The sequence below is a fragment of the Schistocerca cancellata genome, chromosome 2 (assembly GCF_023864275.1).
Source record: "Schistocerca cancellata isolate TAMUIC-IGC-003103 chromosome 2, iqSchCanc2.1, whole genome shotgun sequence".
NCBI lineage: Eukaryota > Metazoa > Arthropoda > Insecta > Orthoptera > Acrididae > Schistocerca > Schistocerca cancellata.
In genome coordinates this window covers 158,283,874-158,306,266 of record NC_064627.1, presented here as the reverse complement: position 1 = coordinate 158,306,266, position 22,393 = coordinate 158,283,874, and the positions used below count along the sequence as shown (strand labels likewise).

The 22,393-nt window shown below is 38.4% G+C and overlaps 2 protein-coding genes across 3 annotated transcripts; one reads left to right on the top strand and one right to left on the bottom strand.

Moving 5' to 3' along the window:
• Positions 1–738: 738 nt before the first annotated feature.
• Positions 739–22,158, bottom strand: LOC126161449 (uncharacterized). 2 transcript variants are annotated; one of them, XM_049917266.1, is made up of 3 exons: positions 22,092–22,158; positions 17,652–17,746; positions 739–3,966 (listed from the first exon to the last, which is right to left on the bottom strand). In XM_049917266.1, exon 3 carries the CDS (start codon positions 2,391–2,393, stop codon positions 1,734–1,736), a length of 660 nt encoding a protein of 219 aa, XP_049773223.1. In that variant the 5' UTR covers positions 2,394–3,966; positions 17,652–17,746; positions 22,092–22,158; the 3' UTR covers positions 739–1,733. The 2 variants fall into 2 exon arrangements, with proteins under 2 accessions (XP_049773223.1, XP_049773222.1); XM_049917265.1 differs by lacking the exon at positions 22,092–22,158 and adding an exon at positions 21,066–21,185.
• Positions 5,590–8,691, top strand: LOC126161450 (uncharacterized). Its single transcript, XM_049917268.1, has 2 exons — positions 5,590–5,642; positions 6,658–8,691. The coding sequence occupies exon 2, from the start codon at positions 6,947–6,949 to the stop codon at positions 7,265–7,267; it is 321 nt and encodes a 106-aa protein (XP_049773225.1). The 5' UTR covers positions 5,590–5,642; positions 6,658–6,946; the 3' UTR covers positions 7,268–8,691.
• Positions 22,159–22,393: the final 235 nt, after the last annotated feature.

The following is a 22,393-nucleotide window of genomic DNA, read 5'->3' as shown; positions in this document are numbered from 1 at the left end:
AATTGTGAGGACACTTGTCCTTTTCTTTTCTTTATTTCCTTTTTCAATCGAAATTTTCAGGTGTTTATTACATATGAGTAATCTATTTCTATTCTTATCTTTTTGTACTACCTTTTTCCTAGTATGTACTGTTTTCATTACTTGTAGCTTGGAGGAACTCTGGGCGAAATGAATGTGTTCTTTCGATTCTCATTCACTTCCATGAAATATAATAATGCTAGTCGTTCATAGAATTTACACTTTCCAGAATAATTCCTATAAAATTTGTGACTTTAGTCAGGATACTGTCTCTTCCTAGGATCAGCACCTAGTCCTTACTTGTGGGTTGACCTTATGAGAGCACTTTTCTTTCCATTCTGATACATACGCCCCTTTTTTTAAGGAAAAAAAAAATCTCTGTTATTTAGGCCACATATCGTCCTATCTCCACATAGGTACGTCTGCCCTTTATACTTAGTGAATGCCGGGTACGCCCCCTTTTCCTTTCTGAGTAGGCCTCATGGTTCATTACCCTAGTATATATTTCTATGTTTTCCATAATTAAATATCTTCTGGTAAAGTTATAAATCTATCTTAAACTTCGCATTCATTCTTTAATATATCATTTACTCCCTAGAGTCCTCCTCTGCTTATCACTTCTATATTTTCAATAGATATTATGTCTACATATACTATTTACATCCTATTATCCTTCAATTCATTAGAGTGTTTATTACACTGACGTTGCTCACGCCTTTTTCTTATTTATCCATTACTCATTACTGTTTTATAGTTGTTCATTATGTATATTTCATGTAGAACTGTCATAACTCCTCATATATGTGTGCATAATTCCCTGTGTACACACCTTTTCCCCTACAACACCTGGCAGTTCTCACATCGTGACAGACTGTCTCATATAATTTAATATTTGCGTAGAGGTGTATATTTGTGTATATGTGGATGTTTGTTTATGTAGTCTGATTCTTTGGCCTTTTTATCTAAAGATAAGATGTAGGTTATTAGTAATCACGGAAATAAGGAAGGACTTCAGCGATAGAAGTTTATGAATATGGAAAGAGGGTAAAGATAAACAGGTCCTCAAGATGAGAAGTAAGAAAGGAAAAAATAGATGTGGTTGCTAGGATCAAAGAAGAGAAAGAAGATAGCCCCAAAGACAGGAAAGCCTTCCCAACCCCCTTCCCCAGGATCCCTACCTCTACTTGAGTGAGATGCCGAAGGAGGTTTGGTGTTAAATTGTCTCCTACAGAATGGACTTCTTCCACCGTCACCCTTTGAAGTCTCCAAAGGAAATCCTAGCAACCCTATGGAAACGGCAAATGTAGAAGAATCAGGCACACTTGTTTGTGAGAGTTGTTTGAAAGTCACGATTTATCTGTTCTTGTAAATCATGCTTTTAACTACAATACCCACCCCTTTCAAAAGTTATACAAACCCTCCCATCTGTATCACATCTCATAAAAGGTATAAAATACTCAATACAAAATAGAAAAGCTATACAGTTCAGTATAACAATTGTTCAGTTAGTCACATCATATTACATTTTCCACAAATATAATACTCTAGTCAATTTATTTCATCTAGATATCACTTTTTTTCTTTTTTTCTATTTCATAGTCATATCCAGTTTTCTAATCAATAAGAAAAAAGGCTAGTTTTAGATTTTAAATGAATTCAGTGCAGGAAAACTATTTTAGAAGAAACACTGAAAACAACTCTGGATCTGACAGTCATTACTCGGCCCGTAACTCAGAATGTAATGTCCCTAGGGAATAGATGACTCCTCCCGGGTCCCATGGATCTGATATTAACTTTTCTTGTGCACTGGCAGACCAGTAATTTTCTTTAAATTTCTTTTGAAAGTCTTCCCAAGAGGAAAAATTCTCAATATTTACTGTACCCCATTCTGAGGCTTCCCCTAGAAGGTACCCCACTGCAAATTCGATCTTCTTTGAGTCTTCCCAATTTTTTGGCAAAGCTTGGTTAAATCTTTTTAATAATTTGGTCTGATGTACCTCTCTGTCCAGCTTAAACTTAGGGAATTGTCTAGATAACGCTGAATTAGCTCCCCATAGTAAATCAGTCACAGCTTCACTAGTTAATACAACGTTAGATGAAGATACCCTTTTTTCTACTTTATCTTGGATAAGCTTAATCTCTTTCCACAGGTCATCCATACCTTTCCTGGTGTCATTAAGTTCAGAAGAAGGAATAGGTGATACATTTCCGGACATTATTCTCTCGGTAACTTTTCCATCTATAATTTCCCCAAAGTGTTCCTCCAAACTAATTACATTTACAATATCAGAGTTAGCTATTTTCTCTTCTAAATTTCTTTCCACATTGTCTACCCATGTACTGACACCTGTTATTTGCGACTGAATGATTGACATTAACTTATTCTGCTTATCTACACTCTCTTGCAAAGTATACAACCCATGTCTTACATCATTATACGCAATATTGTACACGTTTTGAACGATCCTAACTTTTCAACAAGTTCCCATTCTACACTATTACATTTGTTCTCAATGTTAAGTTCTAACCTTTTTGACAAATCCTGAAAGGTATCATTCTGTTTCTGACTAGGGTTGGTAAATACATGATTTATATGAGTCGTCAAAGCGTTTGTCTACTCATTCTTTAGATCTACTTACTTTTAAATTCTCTACTTTAATACTTATAGTGTCAAACTCAGTCTTCAAAGTACCCATGTCTTCACGCAGATTACTAAATTCTTCACTTTGAGATTTGACCTTGGCACTTAACAAACCCAAATTTGTCATTTTAATATTTAATTGAGAATTTACTAAGCCTAATTCTTTCCTCACGAGTCTCACTCTGAGCATTTAACTGCAGACTCTGAGCTTTAATTAAATTTATCAACTGAGCTCAGTCAGGCACTTCTTTGCTAATTTTCATGAACCTGTTCTTGAGTGTCCCCAACCTGTTGTATATTTTCCATACTCTTGTATGCTTTAGCTCTTGTAAGCATTTAAAACTAACTTTAAATATGATAACTGCACAAATTAAGTTCACTCAACACTATCTTGTACCACTTCATGATAAAGTAAAGAAGTTTTGTTTCACACTCACCCGGCACAGAAAACTCATAACATAGTTGAACGGATGTGGAGGCAGGTCAGCACTGGTGAACAGCAACTGGTGACTGTGGCGTCGGATGTACGTTGGTTTCCACATCTGTGTCCCTGCAATGTGTGCGAGAGCTGTGTACTCCCCGCACTGGATCTTCTTGGTTAAAGCATTCTATGTGTATTTCTTCTTAGACAAATACATTTAAATCTTCTTTTCTATTTCATCATTGTGAATTTTTCATGTCTCCATCCTTTTTCATTCAAATTCTGATCCATATTAGATACTTGGACATATTCCAATGTCTCAGAGTAAATCCCTTGTCGTATTATGTTTGGTTGCTATGGCAACACACAACAGCTTCTTTTCTCGTTTTTGACTGAAAATTCCTGTTTTTTCGGTCCTTTCATACAGGTCCCACATTCTAACATTTTGTGATGTCTTAAAGTGTGAAAGTAGACATACAAACTCTCCTTTTCGTCAGTTAATGATGTATTTGACGTTCATGCACAATGTAATTCACACTTTCAACATACATATGTAACTTTCTGTAAGTAGCTCGTACTGTCGAACATTAGAAACAAAATGAGTTATAGTTAAAAGGAAGATGGCTTGACAACTGTGACTTTCTTCAAATGAATCAGAAAATACGTCTTGTCTATACCAAGGCTGAGTCAACAGTCTACAAGAGTACTTTTTCAAGTGTTCTTGTTTCACATAACAATAGTCAATGACACAATAAATACAGAGCTGCATATAGACTCCATGGTTCTTCCTTACACTCTCACAAACACATCTATGGATTGTCCGACAGGTACTTGTCAGTGCCGTTCAGCTGCTGCGTCTACTTTCTTCCCGCGACTGATTTCAAACCTGCACACACAAACATGTGACGTGCAGTAGGCAGGATTTTACCACCCAACATTCGTATCTAGAATATTGTGTGTTCAAGACGGTAGAAGGCTGAGTGGTTCTAGAATTTACACAGAAATCCTCAAATCACTGGACTGTAAAGAGGTTGGCATAGGAGAGTGCCATGCGGATGCTGATGGCTGTGCTGTTTTTAAACCTGGAAAAATAGTTGTGGGTCACACCTCCGTTCACATTAAACCAACCAACCATCAACAGTACCCGCATTTCCACAGCTCCTATCTCTTCCACGCCAAAAAACCCCTCCCACACAGCCTAGCCATCCGCAGACATTGTATCTGTAGTGACGATAACTCCCTTTATGGCAGATAGTCAGTAATCCCAAACCTAGTCCATAAATAGATTTCGCATGCCATATCTTCATGCATCCACAATCCTCCCACCACCCCAAAGGATCAGCTGGAAAGGAGCGCCCCCCATGTCACCCTGCATTGAACAGCTGAACCATATCTTCACCAGGTCTTTGATTTTCTCTCATCCTGACCTAAAGTGAGGGACATCCTACCCAAGATCCTTTCCACCCCTTCTAAAGTGGTGTTCTATTGCCGTCCCAAAACTACGCAACATCGTAGTCCATTCCCGATCCACCCTCACGCTGAACCCTTTGCCAAATGGATCATATCCCTGTGCAGACCCAGATGCAAGACCTACCCAATCCACCCACCCAGCACCACCTACTCCAGTCCTATCACAGGCTTATCCTGCCCCATCAGAGGCCAGACTATCTGTGAAAGCAGCCATATTATACAGTAACTCTGCTGCAAATACTGCATAGCCTTTTATGTTGGTATGACTACCATCCAGCTTTCCACCAGGGTAAACAGCCACTGCCAAACTGTTGTCAAGAACAAAGTTGAGCATCCAGTGACACAATATACAGTTGAGCACAATGTGTTATATTTCAGTGGCTGCTTCACAGCCCAATCTATCTTAATCCTTACTTCCACTACCAGCTTCTCTGAACTACACAGAGAGGAGTTATCCTTACAACACATACTCCACTTCCATAATCATCCTGGCTTCAATCTCAGGTAACCTAATGACCTCGCTCCCTCCACCCAACAGTTTCCCCTTCCTCCATTCTGTCATCCCTTCCCAATTTATGTCCCCATGTCACCTTCAGCGTGTGCCGCATCCCACTGGCCACTACATTCATGCCAGCCTATATACATGCCACTCCTTCCTTCTGCATTTCTATCTGGCAAACAGTGTCCCTCTGACCCACTAGCCACCCACCCCCTCCCTTACCTGCCCCCCTCTCCCTCTACCCACCACAATCCACACTACCTTCACCACAACCCAGTCCAGCTGGCATCACGTAAGGGCATAGGCGTGTGTATGCATGAACGTGTGTGTGTGTGTGTGTGTGTGTGTGTGTGTGTGTGTGTGTGTGTGTGTGTTCGTTTGTATTTTACTGTAGCTTTTCAAAGGATAACTTCAAAAACTAGGAAATTTTCCATCTTTTGTATGTGTGTACAGACACATTATACAAGAAATTCCTACAGCAAATAAGTCATTTAGCAAAGTTATATTGATCAGGTAATATTTGTACTATTGTTTCAGTAGCTGAGATGTTACATACTGGTGTATAGTGCAGAGGATCTCAGGTTCAAACCCAGGTCAGTTCTCTGAGTTTTTTACATTTCATAATACTGTCTCTATTGTATAGTCAATAAAGATAATTATAACACTATGTTTTAAAGTTAATAAGGTGGAAATATTGTTATCAGATGAATTAAAAGGAGTGTCAGTTACATGTATAAGTGAACATTGTTTAATAGAAAATATGTTAACTTTGGAATGATATAGAAATTTATTGAGATAATTTATACAGTCGGTAGATGTGTCATTTTGTAGCAAACAACCTCAAGTTTGATTCGCGCAGTGCATCAGTAGCCCTTCCACCACCAGGAGAGCCAGTACAGTGCACACCTACCAATTCTGTAGGTTATCTCAATAAATTTCTATATCATTCCAAAGTCACAAAGTCCTTTAGACTCACCCTGTTAGAGAAGACCATCAAACACTGTTGCTTGAAGTTCATTGATCAGCTATAGAAAGAGCATGGCAGAAGAATTTCTGCTACAGATCTAATTTAAATGTCATTTTATTTGTATATAGTAGCCTAAATGGAAACATAAATACTTTCTTTTTCTTTGAAAATTTTGAGAAGGCACTTGGCGCTATAAAAGCAGTTAGTACAAAAAATATTGTGTGTGGTGACTATAACATAGATTTCAACGGGAACTAAAAGGACTGATTTAACCGTGAAGATTTATTAAAAACTTATAACATACACACAGCCATTAAATCCCCTGCCAGAGTCACCAATCATCCAGTGGTACTATAGATCAGGTACTAATAAAATAGATAAATATTTATTCAAAGCTGGAAACATGAATACAGGTTTCTGTGATCATTATGCAATATTCATTTAATTCCCAATAGAGACCATAGGTAACAACCAACCACAAAACATGAGGAAAGGTAGAAATTGTAGCAACAAAAACTTCGACATCTTGGGCATTTGCTGAAAACAGGAACATGGAATGACATGTACACTGTGAGGGCACATGTAAAGTTTTGACATGTTCATGGCAATATTCTCACATTATTTCAATATTTCTTTTCCAGTTAAAAACTAAAAATTCAAAACTAGTAAAAGAAATAGTTTTTGGCTGACAACAGGCATTAAAATATTTTGTGTTGAAAACAGAAGACTTGAAGAAATTTCAAAAGCACAAATTTTATTGAAGAATTTTTTGTGTTTCAAGAATTATAAGAGAGTGCTTCACAAGGTCAAAAAAAAAGGTAAGAAAATGGAAAATGATCACTACATAATAACACCCAAAAACAAAATTAAAGCCATGTGGAAGATAGACAACAAGCAGGAAATGAGCCGCCCTCCCCTCAAAATGTAAACATGCCTCTAGACCAAGACAGCAAACAAATTACAAATCCAGAAGAAGTAACCACTGTTTTTAATGCATACTTTTCAAATATTCATGAACAGTTTCTCCGTGGCATAAAATCTTCCAGTAAAAATTCTATCAGATCACCAGCAAATCTAAATAGAAACCCTGAATCCCTACTTCTTCCCCCAACCAACCCTAAAAACATTATGCTAGCAGTTAGTAAGTTACGAACAAAATTTTCAACAGGTATGGATGAGATTCTGCATTATGTCATTAACAATGCAGGTGGCTTCATTGCAGTACTATTAGCTGAGCTTTTCAACAGTTGACTAACAACTGGAATCTTCCTTCCTGCTTAAGGATAGTGAAAATCCAAGCCACTATTCAAAAAGGGCAAGAAAGAAGAAATAAGCAATTATAGACCTCTTGCTTTGTTATTCGTATTTACAAAACTACTAGAAAAAAATCATAAGAGATTGTTAGATTTTCTAGAATAGTGCAACATACTATCCACAGCCCGCCATGGCTTCCAGAAAGGCCAATCAACAGAAATCACAATATTTGAATTTCTAAGTGAAGTGCACCAAAAACTTGATAGTGGGGAAAAAGTAACTGGCATATGCCTTGATCTGTCTAAGTGTCATATCACTATCCAGTTTGTAGATGACAAATATTTTAGTCAGTAAGAAGACAGCAGAAATGTTACAGACAACACTATCTGAGACATTAACCGGTTTTGTAAGCTCATTCAGCCAAAACAAACTGATAATAAATAAAGTAAAAGAGAAGTGTTAAATTTTCATAATGTCTATAAAAACAGTGAAGGGTGTATAAAATTTCAGATATCAGACAGATATTTCAGGTGTGGCTAATGCAGTATTTCTGGGGATCTGGTGCAAAATTAACCTTAGATTGGATACTTACATTGATAGCATGTTACCATGTGCTGTTTGAAGAGTGCTTGAAAACTGGTGCCATAAGGACTGTCTAATGACTGTTTATTATGCTACGTTCTGTTCTGAAGTATGGGATCACTTTCTGGGATAAATCACCATACTGCCAAAAATTCTTCAGGTTGCAAAGAAGAAAAGTGAGAATCATGGCTGGAATAAAAATGAACAAACCCTGCAGACCCTCCTCTTCCATGTATTTACATTTCTGAAAGTACAGTGTTTATTAAGAAATATGCAATAACAAATCCTAGTGTTCTCTTCAAAAATGAAAATCTGCATCACCATGACGCAAGACAGAAAACTGACTTTCACATGCTCCAAATAGAAAGCAGTTGTGCCAAAAAGGAACATTACACCATGGTAAAATTATTTACAACAAGTTTCCAAATTAAATTAAAGTAATAAATGATCTACAAAAATTAAAGCAGTGTTAAAAGAATATCAATTAATGCATTGTTTCTATAGTCTGGAAGAGTTCCTCCAAAATCTTTGAGAGCCCAAGAAAATTAATGTCAAGTGTATAAGACACATTCTTTATCACATACAAAAATATTGTGTAAATATGGCTATCTACTTGTAGCCTGTAACCATTAATATTAGTTTAGTCATATTTCCAGTTGTAATTTTCTAGCTATAGAGATTTAATTATAAGTCAGAGCTGAAAAAAAAGTATTCAGTAATGCACACAAAACATCATCTAAAAATGAAGACATATATGCACTGATCTATCCAGTATCTGATGTGTTGTACTGTAATATAAACTGGACAAAATAAATACAAATACAAATCATACTGTACTTTTCATTTTCCATGTGTTCTAGCCTTTTATTGTGTGCAAGAAACTAGCCTGAAATTAGCTTTGTTTTCAGATCTTTTTAACTACCTTGTGGCAAGGGGGCGGGGGGTAATGTATGTGATTAGAGACTGTGCACAGATTGTTTTTGACCACAGCTCAGACACTAATGCAGCCAGTAAAATATTCAGACTAAGATATCACATTCACAAGCATACAATCATATACAGGGAATGTGAATCATTAACAGAAGTGATCCATACATAATGCAATAGCTGCTAAACTACACATAAATACCTATACAAAATTTACCAAACAATAAGTATAATGTACTTACATAGTGCTTTACAGTAACATATACAGTTAATAGAAGACACAGACTCATGGCCACATAACAAAAAGTGCACTTGAGAAACTGAAACTAGTGTCAAATGTAATTTATCAAACTCAAAAGAAGAACTACATCCAGACACCGGGCTCAGCAGATATCATGTTCAGACAGCTGTAACTACAAAATATGAGCTGATGCCACAAACCAAAAACCAGCATACATATAAACACTTCTTCTTTAGTGTTGTATGTGAAAATGAAATGACAGTAATGAACTGATTAGGAGAAAGAGGCAACTGATATTGCAAAACATACATGCTGTGTGTCCTCAACCTCCAACTTCAGAAATCTATATCTAAATAAATATCTGCTGCAATGAGCCACTTGCAGTATCCATGGTACATGCCTTACTTAGTTTTGTGGCAAAAAAAATGAAGCCAGATTAATGGTCAAATTAGGATATACCAGCTGCTGAATACCAAGAAAGACTCAATGTGAGCCCTTACTCTCTAACTTTAGAAGCCCAGAAGTAAATAAATATCCACCATACAATATGCCACTTGCAGCATTCACAGTACACTCTTATTTTGGTTTTGACCTCTGAAGTTACGGTCTGAGTGTGCCCACCACATATTTTTGTGATATTCAGTTGCTGGTGTCTTCTAATTGGATTGATAATCTGGCTTCATTTTTTTCTCGTAGTGTATTACTCAGGTTCATAGGTATTGTTGGTTATACATTTATCTGTGTTTTCCCCTCCATCTTTCTCAAAATTTCAAACATATTCCACGTATATTGATTTCTGATGTTCTGAAAGAAGTATAGCTTTTCTTATTCTTCTTCCCATTACTAATTATAAGATTAGCATTAATTTCATAAGTATACTTTGTGCTTTCTGAAATTAGTCAATTCTTTGAGTAACTGTTCAATTTTTTCTTCTATTATTTAAGTATTATTCTAGTCCACAACTGACAAGACTGAGATATGAGACTGATTTTCTTTCCTTCAACCCATATTTACCAGTGTTTTGGGCTTCCTTTCTTTTCTACTGTTTGATTAAAATCTGAATTCTCAGATTTTCATTCTTGTCACTTAATTTCTCAGTTCTTCAAAAATATTCTCTACAGCCACCCTAACATTTAATATGTGGACATATACATCTATACAATAGCAATTGGCAATGTCTTTGATTCATTCTTAATGTAAGATTCAACACTTCAAGAACACCAGTGTTCTAAATTGAAAATAAAAGTAATTTATTCATTTTGTGATGTTCATTGCCCCTATTTTTCCCATTGTTCTAGAAACTCTTCACAGCTCATGTCGTAATATCTTTACATTACTTGTGCATAATCTTTTTGCACACTGACTTTAGTTTTCAGCTCTGAGTTAAACAACATCTACATTTAACAAGATGTCTTTCTCTCTAGAATGGTAGTATTAGAAAATGAAAAATAAGTTGACATCTGTAGCAAGTCACTTATGATATTATTAATAGAGTGCTATGTGTTTCATGATTGTAATCCTCTTTGTTCTGATTTATATTTGAGACACAGCATGTTTATTGGTGTCTATCTGAGTCAGGTTATTGTGGCAGTAGAGCAGGACACTGCTCTTCTGACTTAAGAGACTTTCCTGTGTAAATAAGGGTAATACCTATTTGATAACTCCTTCCCTTCCCTTCCCTTCATTTTCAGTTGTGGCTTAAGGTTTTCTAATAGTGTTCTGCAACTTTCACTTGACTCCATTTACCAGTGTGTTTGCCTCTTGACCACCTGTCAACATTTCAAATGCTCGGACTTCTGGAAACTGCATCAAGAGATTTCAGCTGAAAAATGAGTTTGTGTGTGTGTGTGTGTGTGTGTGTGTGTGTGTGTGTGTGTTTTGATTTTTCTTTGACATCAAGAACATTTCAGAAAAAGCTAAATATGCTAGGATATGTTGTAGAATGTGAGGAAAAGGTCAAACAATTCAGTGGGGAAGGCAACCTGGTTGAGTACAAATACATAGGGAACAAAGTCCCTGAACCAAAACCATCAGTGTTGAAGATGCTGACCCTCATTGCCACTGTTTGGATGAGAGTTTAGCAGAAACCACAATTTTGCCTTGTCACTACTGTTGAATTCCATTGTGATTAATGCATGCTACAGAGAATGATCTTTCTCTGGTTGCAATTAAGAAAACTTTTATTCACAGCACAAGTTCACTATACAGTTTGGTACTGGCTAACACGTGAAAGATTTGCTGTGATCATGTAAGAGTACCAGAAGCAAAGCCTGCTGCTGTAATACCAATCCTACAGTGGAGTCTCATCTCAGGTGGCTGTTGGAGTGACATCCACAGCGCAATATATTGAGACTTATGGGCCCACAGTGTGTTGTGACATCATGACGTACAGATGGTGTCACACTTAGACAGTGTGAAGACAAGTGGGAAGTGGTAACATGATGGTGTAGAGGCAAGCATCCAGACTGGTCTCAGTGAAGTTCCAACTGATGGGCTGCAAAGTGCAGCCTGCTTCTGGCCCGGAACTAAGGAAGTGATGGATTTCTGGAGATTGCTCTCTGCCTTAAATATCCGACAGTCTGAGTGATATCCATGGTAATTTGGTGACTGCATCACCTGCAGACGGAAAGTGGTTCCTCAGTAGCAGTGCCACCATTTTACTGACATGCAGTGCTAGGGAGCATGTCTGTTACCGGTAACAATTCATGTGTCAACATATTGTTTATAAACGGAATCACATCCACAATGTGCAATGCTCCTGTGATATTTGTCGACAGCCTTGGAAGAGAAAGCCTGCAGCCCAAGGATAGGAAAACCTGCAGGGTGAAGATGATGTGCTGAAAGCATAATGTAGTCATCGTATAGTCAAATTACAGCATTTAAATAATTTTGCAACAACAAAAACTCAGGGTGACAAAAATGGTTTGAAAAATCTGTGACAATTGCAACTGTATTTGTGAAAAATACACTTAATAATGAAATCATATAATATCCAAAGTAGCTTAGAATGTTACAAAACAGACAAAGAGGCACAAGAATATAGTAATGTCCATATCAACACTGAAGTTAATGAATAATCCAAGCAAATAAACTTACAAGCCACCTAATGGTGTTTGTCAGAGGGTACTTTTTGTACCACTAACTGAGCCCTCCAATCCTGTTCCACTCGTGAACAGTGTGTGGGAAGATTGATTATCGGTAAGCCTCTGTATTGGCTCTAATTTCTCAGATTTTCTCCTCATGGTCATTAAGCGAAACATGTGGGGATAAGTAGTTTGTTGTCCAACTGTTCCCAGAAACTCTCTCAGAATTTCAGTAGTAAATATCTCCATGATGCACAATGCCTCTCTTGTAATGTCTGCCAATGGAGATCGTTTAGCATCTCCATAACACTCTCACACTGCCTAAACGATCCTGTGGCGAAACACATCACCCGCCATTGGTCTTCTCTCTCCCTTCTATCAGTACTACGTGGTGCAGATCCCAGATAGACAAACAGTATTCAAGAATTGGTTGAACAAGTGCTTTATAAGCCACTTCCTTCGTGGATGAGTTACAGTTCCTTAAGATTCTTCTAATGAATCTGTGTTTGGCATCTGCTTTTCCCACTACTGTTTTACATGCTCATTCCACTTAAGATCATTATGTATATTTACTCCTAGATATTTTATGGTAGATATGGTTTCCAGCAATTTGTCATCTATAGTGTAGCCGTAGCCGGCCACTGTGGCCGAGCGGTTCTAGGCGCTTCAATCTGGAACCGCGCGACCGCTACGGTCACAGGTTCGAATCCTGCCTCAGACATGGATGTGTGTGATGTCCTTAGGTTAGTTAGGTTTAAGTAGTTCTAAGTTCTAGGGGACTGATGACCTCTAATGTTACTATCTTCTAGTGTTGTACTTTGTTAGACAATCACATCATCTGTGAACATCCAAAACTTTCTTCTAGATCATTTACATATACTGTGAATAGCAACAGTCCTATCACATTTCCTGGGGGTGCTTCAGAAATCTCTACATCTGTTGATTTTGCTCCACTAGGTGCAAAAGTGTTGAGTTCTATCAGCAAGGAAGTCTTGAATCCAGTTGCAAATATTCAATAAGCTCATTTTTTTTTCGCTAAACAGCAGTGAGACAGTGTCAAATGCCTTACTGAATTCAGCAAACACATCAACAACCTGAGTGCCTTGGTCTACAGCGCTGTGGACCTCGTAAAGGAACAGAGCAAGCTGAGTTTTGCAGGACCTCTGTTTGCAGAACCCATGTTGATTTTTATAAAGGAGATTTTCATTCTCCATAAAGTCATAATTCCGCAACAGATTGACATCGACAATGTGGGTCTATAATTGTGTGCATCCGTCCTACAGTCCTTAAAAATGGGAATGACCTGCACTTTCTTCCTGTTGCTAGGTACCCTTCATCACTCAAGTGATCCACGATAAATTACTGCCGGGGGGGGGGCCGAGTTCCTTAGCGTAATCTTTGTGGAATCATATAGCTATTGCATCTGGTCCTGATGCCTTTCCACTACTAACCAATGGTTATCTAAATATTTGTCATTTTGATATTTGTACAGTGATTGAAAGTTGGAACCATGTTACGATGTTCTGCGATGAAACAATTTCAGACCAAATTTAGGACTTTTGCCTTCTCTCTGTCGTCTTCTGTTTTGGTGCCATTATGTTCTCTGAGTAAATGAATAGATGATTTTGACCGACTTACTGATTTTACATATGATGAAAACCTCATAGGTTTTTTTCTCAGGGCGGTTAACAATGTTTTTCTTTCGAAATCATTGAACACTTCTCTCATTGCTCTCCATACAATCATTTTCACTTCATTCAGCTTTTGTTTATCAGCTAGGTTTTTACTTCTCATGACTCTTGAGATGAAGTTCTCTTTGTTTATGTAGCAGTTTTGCAACATGGCTATTAAACCATGGTGGGTCTTTCCTGTCACTTAAGCCTTACTCAGAACATGCTTGTGCAGGGCATATTGAACGATTCCTTTGATTTTTTTCCATTTGTTCTCCACATCTTTGTCTCATCACTGAATATTTGATGCCGACTGCTCAGATACTCTGATGTTTGTATGCTGTCACTCATGTTAAGCAAAAATATCTTCTACCTTTCTTAACGTTCTTTGTAAGACCCATTGCCATAGATGCTATCACAGTCTTATGATCACTTATATCTTCCTCTGCCTTAACTGATTCAATAAGTTCAGGTCTGTTGCCAGAATGTCAAAGATGTTACCTTCATGAGTTGGTTCTCTACCTGCTCAAAGTAATTTCTGGACAAGACATCCAGAACAATGTCACACGAATTCCTGTATCTGGCAGCAGTTTTGATAGCATGGCATTCCCAATCAGTCCCTGGCAAGCTGAAGTCACCCCCTATTAGAACTGTATGATCAGGAAAATTATTAACAATATTCTGCAAGTTCTGTCTGAAGCACTCTACAGCTAGAGCTTCTGACCCAGTTGGTCTATGAAAGCATCCAATTACCATTTTTGACTGATGTATAATATTTAACTTCACCCAGATTAACTGACAATTGAATCTGTAATGATCTCATTAGATTTTATCGAATTCTGTGCTGCAGTAAATACACCAGCACCACTGGTGACCACCCTATCCTCACGATAAATATTCCAACATGAACTCAGAACTTAATTGCCATTACTGTCCAGTTTCCATTTTCTGTCCTAATACTATCTGTGCATTATAACCTCCAGTGTGCAATACTAATTCTGGGATCTTTCCTTGGATGCTCCTACAGTATACTAAAATCAGGTCTCTGATCCCCAAGGACAAACATTCTTTGAGGACACTCTGGCTAATTTATCAGGCAAATCGTCTTTGAACTCAAGGCAGGGTTTCTCTAACCTAAAAATGCCACACATACTCCGCTACCATAGTAGCCACTTCCTTCGTGTAGTGCACACCTGACCTACTAAGGGAAAGCCAACAATTTTGCTCCTGATAGTGGAGAAATTCACATCTGATACCACCTCAGAGTCATCTGAGCCTCTGGTTTAGACCTTCCATTCTCCTCCAAACAAGAGGACCGTGATCAACCCTGCGAATCATGCTGCAAATAGATAGCTTAGCCTGTACGCCGCATGCAATGATGGTTGTCTTACCAAATCAGCCATCCACTGAAAAATGCTGAGGATGCCCTCAGAACCCAAGCAGCAGCTGTCATTTGTGCCAACATGTGCCACTATAAGCAACTGGTTGCACCCAGTGTTCATGTTAGCCCCCAGCAGGACTGCCTCCACATCACAGACAAAACCACTGGCAAAAGTACTGAGTGTACACTGGCATTCTTTCCTGTCTTGCCTGCTATTTCCCTGAGGGGCTCCATCACCTGCCTAACATTGGAGCTCCCAATTACAAGAATACCCACCCTCTGCACTTGTCTGGACTGGCAGGAAAATCAGCCAGTGGCCCAACAGGAAGGGCATCCTGTGCTGGCTCAGAGTTATCATCAACACTGGGTAGCACCTCATACTTGTTGCTAAGGTGTAGGGAGCCAGCCATGTGACCTGCTCCCTCTTTTTGCCTCTCACAAAGTGATGCACAAACTCACCACTGTCTACCATTCACTCTTGAGTGAGAACAGACTGGTCAGATATTGCGTATCAGAAGATGCATCAACACCCGGCTCACCAGGGGATTCCAAAAGCACCAAAGGTATTACAAGTCCCATCACCAGCACCCCAATGTCACCACAACTTTGAACATTAGCCAGAAGTATGTTGGCAGTAGCAAATGCAGCTTCTAGCTGTTTACAGACAGCAGCCAAATCTCCTTGTGTCCACTCACAACTAGCACATTCCCTAACCATATTGTAGCATGTAAAAAGTAGTCATACGGTCTCAAATGATGCTACTGAGTTTGGAATGAACGCAAAATATAATGAGGAGAATAAAGAAACACAAAAAATTGCTCTGCAGAGTTCTCACTGTACCCTGAGGGAACAAGCTCTTAAACAGAAATAAATTTCTCTTCTGAAGTGGATGTATCTGTTACGAGAAACTCTGCTTACCCAAAAGCTACTGCATGAGATAAGTATGCAGACTAGAATGCACTGATCTAAACTTTATGCTATGTACCAGCATAAGATTTAAACTTATTGACATGACGTGGAGTTTCAAATGGCAGGAAAATTACTCTAGGAGGTCATCTTACACAAGGATATGTACCAAGATTTATGCAAAAACAAAAACTTGGTGTAATTTGAGAACCACTGGTCTACACAGAAAAATACATTGGTATAGTTCAGTTCTTTGCGAAAGCACGTGAACAGAAACAGAAGCTAAACTAAATTACTGTGTATGAGAACTGCTGCTGGTCCGTCTCCTAGGCTCGGTATCTGCCTGTACACTAAGAGTGAGCAAGAAATCACTTATTTGTTACAAATCACCAATGATTGAGAAGTCACAAATATATTAATAACTGTACAGAATCTGGCTGTAATTTCACTCACAACTAGGAGTCGCAAGTAACATTTAATATTCAATGCCATGTGCCATCTGTTGGCAGAATTTCATGCTTGTTCATGTGTACCATGTGCCATGCTACAATTTCAGTGATAAGTCACAAGTAGCAACTAAAAAGCACAGTTAACTTGCAACGTCAGGTGCTATTTGATGGCCTACATTCATGCTATTGTTCTTCTTTGTGACACGCTATCGAGCCTAACTGCAAATTCTGTGACAAGTCGCAAGAAGCAACTAAAAAGTGCAATTAACATTAAATGCTATGTACCATCTGTTGACCTATCTTCATACGTGGTTCTAAGAACCTTGTGTCCCGCGATATGTAAGTATTACATAGTTATGGTCAAAGAAATGAACCAAGAAGGTAATTTGTTCTGAGAAAAATTTTATAGTCGCTTGAGAATTGGTGCAGCCAAGGAATGTGAATGTTGAATCAAGATTGTGCTAATAGATAGACCTATAGCATAGCCTGGAATTTTTGTGACATATTTAAACACTTTTCATCGTAAAAGCTAAAACTGAGGGTTATTTCGGAAAACAGATAATGCATATAGTTCTGAAAAGTATTTTGATGCGTATTACACACAGATATCGTACATAACTACTAAAAATGCAACTGGTGTCTACTAAGTAACTTTTAGCACATGTTTAACAGCTGTATTCACAAGAGGCCTTTTTTTGTGTGTGTGTGTGTGTGTGTGTGTGTGTGTGTGTGTGGCAGTACGCAGTTGAACTTTCCCTTGTATTCTCACATATTGCATTAACACTATTTCCAATGTCACGTTTTAAGTATAGTATGAGTACTTTCGACTGTTTTCTCCTGCACATCATCAACCTTAAAACTCGCCACTTTCCAACCTAACCTAGACCTTGGGCTACGCTACAGGTCAGTCTGTCATCACATCCAACAAGGCAGTAGGGATGGACGGGTCAATATCACACTCTAGCAAGTCTTTATCATTAAGTACACAGCAGAAAATTTTGGTGTATGGGGCGGCTTAGACAAGATGAGAATGGAATTTTCATTATTCAGTCACAGAGTAGTTCACACTTATTTATCATCCCTTTTATATCACATAATGACTTGAATGACACACTGTACCTGTAAACATTTTGTACACTTACGTTATCAATTATGGCTCGTTGTGAGTTCTTCAAGAGTCGTCTTGAATCTTCATGATTATCCTTGGAGCAGCCAGTAATCGAAATGGGAGCAGTGCCTGGAAAATCTCGAAGGTTGTTTAACTTCTATATGGCTATTAATTACTAGCAATATAATTATTATACAACAGCTAATATTTATGCTAATGAAACCAGTTGTGGGGGGGGGGGGGGGGGAGGTTTCACACTTTGCCTAAATGTGTCCTTACTTTCATTCACAAACTTGGAAATTAACCTTACTTCTGACAAAGATGGTGTAATGACGCTGTGGGAACTTCTCTAGTTCTGCTGTCACTGATATTTTCAATTATTGCTAGGTATATTGAATGCCTGAAAATGTGGTTCAGATACCTGTGAACGTAAGAACGTGGTTAGAATCCATATTCTAAACATGAACTCTTATGGTACTGTGTGGTAATTTGTGTTATGATTATCAATATCACAACATCAGTATTTTCACACTTGTTCTGTTAGTACAAAACTAAAGCCAAAGGAAGAACGTAAGTAAAACAGCCAAAGGAATAACATAAGTAAAACATACTAATTAATGACAAAAACATTTTAAAGAACATAGTTCTTATTATAGAAAACAGCAATCTATAATTATTATAAATAAACTGGAGGCAGTCTTGATCGCATAAATTTTTTAATGTGGTGACTAGTTTTGATCTAATTATAAGATCAAAACTGGTCACCACATTAAAAAATTTATGTGATCAAGACTGCTTCCAGTTTATTTACTGACTGTTTTGTCAAGATAAAATTTTGTCTGTGGGCAAGCATATCTTTTGTATATCATGAAACAATTGATGAAGAATCATTGGAAATATTTTAATAATATCATTTCACGTAACCTTTTCTCAGTGGGGTTACTGACACATGACGACATATTTCTTGATTATATTGACACAGTTCAGTTCTTACTTGCATCTAATGACAGATTGTTTAAAAACTATATGTAGTACAGTGAGTATTGTTGTAACACATTGTTGCAACAGGGGGAGCTGGGGTCATGTTGTGAGGAGGGGGACGAATTGGAGAGTGAGTGAGTGGTGTATTTCACTCCTGGTGGATGTGTCAGTGACACAGTGATATCTGCAACAACATTTATTTATTGTGTAAAGTGTACAAAGTTACATGTATCACCAGAGCAGCAGTCGAGCGTAATCGCACACGCCATGAAGTAGTGTTGATGCCTAGTCAAGAGAGTCATGACATCACCCTGCAGGCCAGTTCCATAATCACTTGCTGTGCTGGTGGCATCTTTGGGGTGAAGAGGCATTGCAAGCTGAACATCCCACGATACAGTGTGGCTCCCAGCTTAGCACTCTAAGACAGCCCATCTTCTGTTCAGGAGGAGACTGCTGACTGTGGTCCAGGATGTCAGTTGTTGTGAAGACTAGGCCCTTGTCTTCCTCCCTGGATTAACCAATTCTCATGAGTCAGCAAGGAGGCTGCACGAGCATGTCACGCCTGATCATTGTGTGGAGACAGTAAGTAGCTTGCAGATCATCTGCAATGACCCAGTACTCAGCAATGGCAGACCAAAGCTGTGGTATACATCAGGTTGGCTGCATCTTAGTGTTGAAGTCAGCAAACAGGTAGTAGGTGGGCTGTCATTGATCAGCTTGTCACAGTTTTACTGGAACTCAATAAACTGACTTTCTCTCTTGTTCTAGTGACACGAACAGAATGACAGCATGACAATGTGTCTATTAGCTTGAAATTCCTTGTTATTTAAAGAGCCTCCTGGCGTATGAGCACATTTACCCTACATTTGATTTTGCTGTGGTGCTGGTTTTGAAATTACGTAGTGTCACCTCACAGTGCCTCACTATGTAACACACAGTGTTTGCGTTTCTGTTCACCTCGCTCTGAGATTGTGTGGCCATGTTCGCCTCGTGCCCATGTCCATTGCACTGGCAGTACATCTTGCCGACATTCTGAGTGGCACACTGGCCCAGAGCTAATCTCTCTGTTCTAAGCTCGCCTGGCAGAACTTTTAAAAATTTAAACATTTTTATTTTTTTTTTATTTTTGAGCTTTTCCTCATTACAGAGGCTTATCTCCAACATAATAATTTACTTGGAAAATACAATACAAACAATAAACGTTCTTAAACTATACTCTCAAAATATTTCTCCAGGTGTTTCGATCTTGCGTGTCCTCTTCCTCTGTGCCCATTCTCCTCATTGTGTGCTGTACATTTTGGAGCCAGGTTGTCACAGGTCGTCCTCTTCTTCTTCTCCCCTCCGGTTCCCACTCCAGTATCAGTTTTGGTATTCTGGCTTCCTCCATTCGTCGTACATGCCCGTACCACTGTAATTTCTTCCTATCCATTACGTCATATATTCTTTCTTTTATTTCCATTCTCCTTATTACTTCGGTGTTCCGTATCTTTTCTTTCCTGGAGATTCTTGCCGATCTTCTCCAAAAGTCCATCTCTAGAGCTTGTAATTTTTTGATGTGCTTCATGTTAATTGTCCAGGTCTCCGTTCCATACAGAACCACACTCTCTAATATGGATTTGTATATTAATTTTTTAGTTCTGCTCATTACATTCCTGCTCCATAAGACTGAGTTAAGCATCCCAATGACCCTCCGTCCGCTACTAATTCTTTTATTGATTTCTGACTCTGATTTTCCCTCGATTTCTAAAATGGATCCCAAATAACAGAAAGTGTTTACCTTTTTGATTTTCTTTCCTTCAATGTATAGCTCATCTGAATCATTAGTCAAGTATTCTGTTTTTTGGTAATTAATCTTCAAACCCCAAGTTTTGTATGCTACTGCTAGTTGATTGCACATATAGTTAGCATCCTCCCCATCTTGTGCTATGACTACTTGATCATCAGCAAATAATAAATGATGTAGGTAAACTCCATCTCTTATTTCTAATCCCATACTATTACATTTACGAGACCATGTTCTAAGGCCAATATCTATATAGATTTTAAATAATGATGGTGACATGGGACAGCCCTGTAAAAGGCCTTTGCTTGTTCTAAATTTCTGTGAAAGTTTATTACCAACTTTCACTTGGCAAATGTTATCTTTATACATCTGTTGTATTATTTTAATCAAGGAAGGGTTTATGTTTGCCATATGTAGTGCTCTCCAAAGTAATTTTCTTGGAACAGTATCATACGCTTTTTCTAGATCTATGAAAATTAATCCTATACTTTTTGATTTTTCCCTCTGTTTCTCCAAAATCTGTCGTAATGTGAAAATATTTAAACATGCACAGTGAAATTATTCTGCTGCGCATCAATACTGTACAGTAGGAATTTAAGAAGTTAGTGATAAATTAATACTATGGGAATTAGATACATACATTATGCAATAGTTACGTAACATAAAGGAAAGGCAACCACTCACTTATAGCTGACTGATGTGTGGCACAAAGAAATACGCAACAGTAAACGGTATTCATACTATCTTTTGAGCTCTTGCTCTTTCTCTATACAGGGTGTATATGCCCAGCAAAATGTGTCTAAGGCTTTAGGACGAAGACTGCAGTACTTCATAACAACGAGCGTGACGTCTCAATTGTTTGCGCAATACCGTGCGCGAACGCCTGCAGTTCTGTTTGTTGTGTTACCGCCTCGACTACAGTTTTTCTTTATTAAACATTGTCGTTCACCAGGCGACAATCCGTTGACCGTGGAGTGCCATTAAATAGTCAGGCTTTGGAATTGCTACGGAGGACGCGTGGGTTTTACGAGCAAGAAAAAGAATTTGTTTCTGGTGGGCATGCGTCGATTCCTGCCGATAAAGTTTCAGAGCGTACATCGAAATCTCTACAGTGAAAGAACAGTTATAAGGAAAGGGGGGGGGGGGCTACTTGAAGACTTAAAAGACAGTGAAGTACACCGTGTGGAAGAAAGCCCCTGTGGGAGAAAGGAAAGAATACTCCACAATAGCGAAGCTGCTAATTCCTTTAAAAGAAAGTGAACTTTCCTCGGGGGGAAGACGTCACTTACGATGATATTAAAAAGTATGGGTTTCCGTTTTAAAAAGTTAGATGGACGAAAACTGTTACTTCTATATCATTGTATATGATAAAATGGATGCTCAATAAATAACAAATATATAGTTAGGCGAAACCCGGGTCCTTTCTCTCTGCAATCGGGTAGGCTGTGCATGTTTTGCTTTACTTCTTTCTATGAATGTGGATAGCGTGTTTTTTGGTATGCTTAGGTTTACATTATTATACGACGTTTTACGTGCCGCCATTACGGTAACAATTTTGAATGACTTTTCATAGATACTGTCATTAACGTCACGTGTTTTTATTTCCCGGTTTCACACACTATCAAACGCTTAGTCTCCGTCGTCGTTCTCTCCATTGTTAGAAAAATGTAAAATGTTGCACTTAACGTGTAAACGTTGATTGTAGCTTACATTTACAAAACGTATTTCGGAGTTCTGGGCGTGTGCTATGGCAGCTATTGCAACCCCGCAAACGCAGTATAGCCACAGTCTAAGGCCCGTCCGCACGCAACGATCTGTCTGCGCAAATGCCTGTGCACATCACATCTGCGCAGACAGATCGTTGCGTGTGGACAGGAGATTTGCACCGACATGAGGTGTGTGCAAACCTCGAAGTTGGAGTTGGAGGTTTGAGCGAATCGTCTCAAATCTGTGGGTTCAAACCACATCTGCACAGACAAGTTGGAGCGTGTGGACAGGAGATCGCCGCAAAT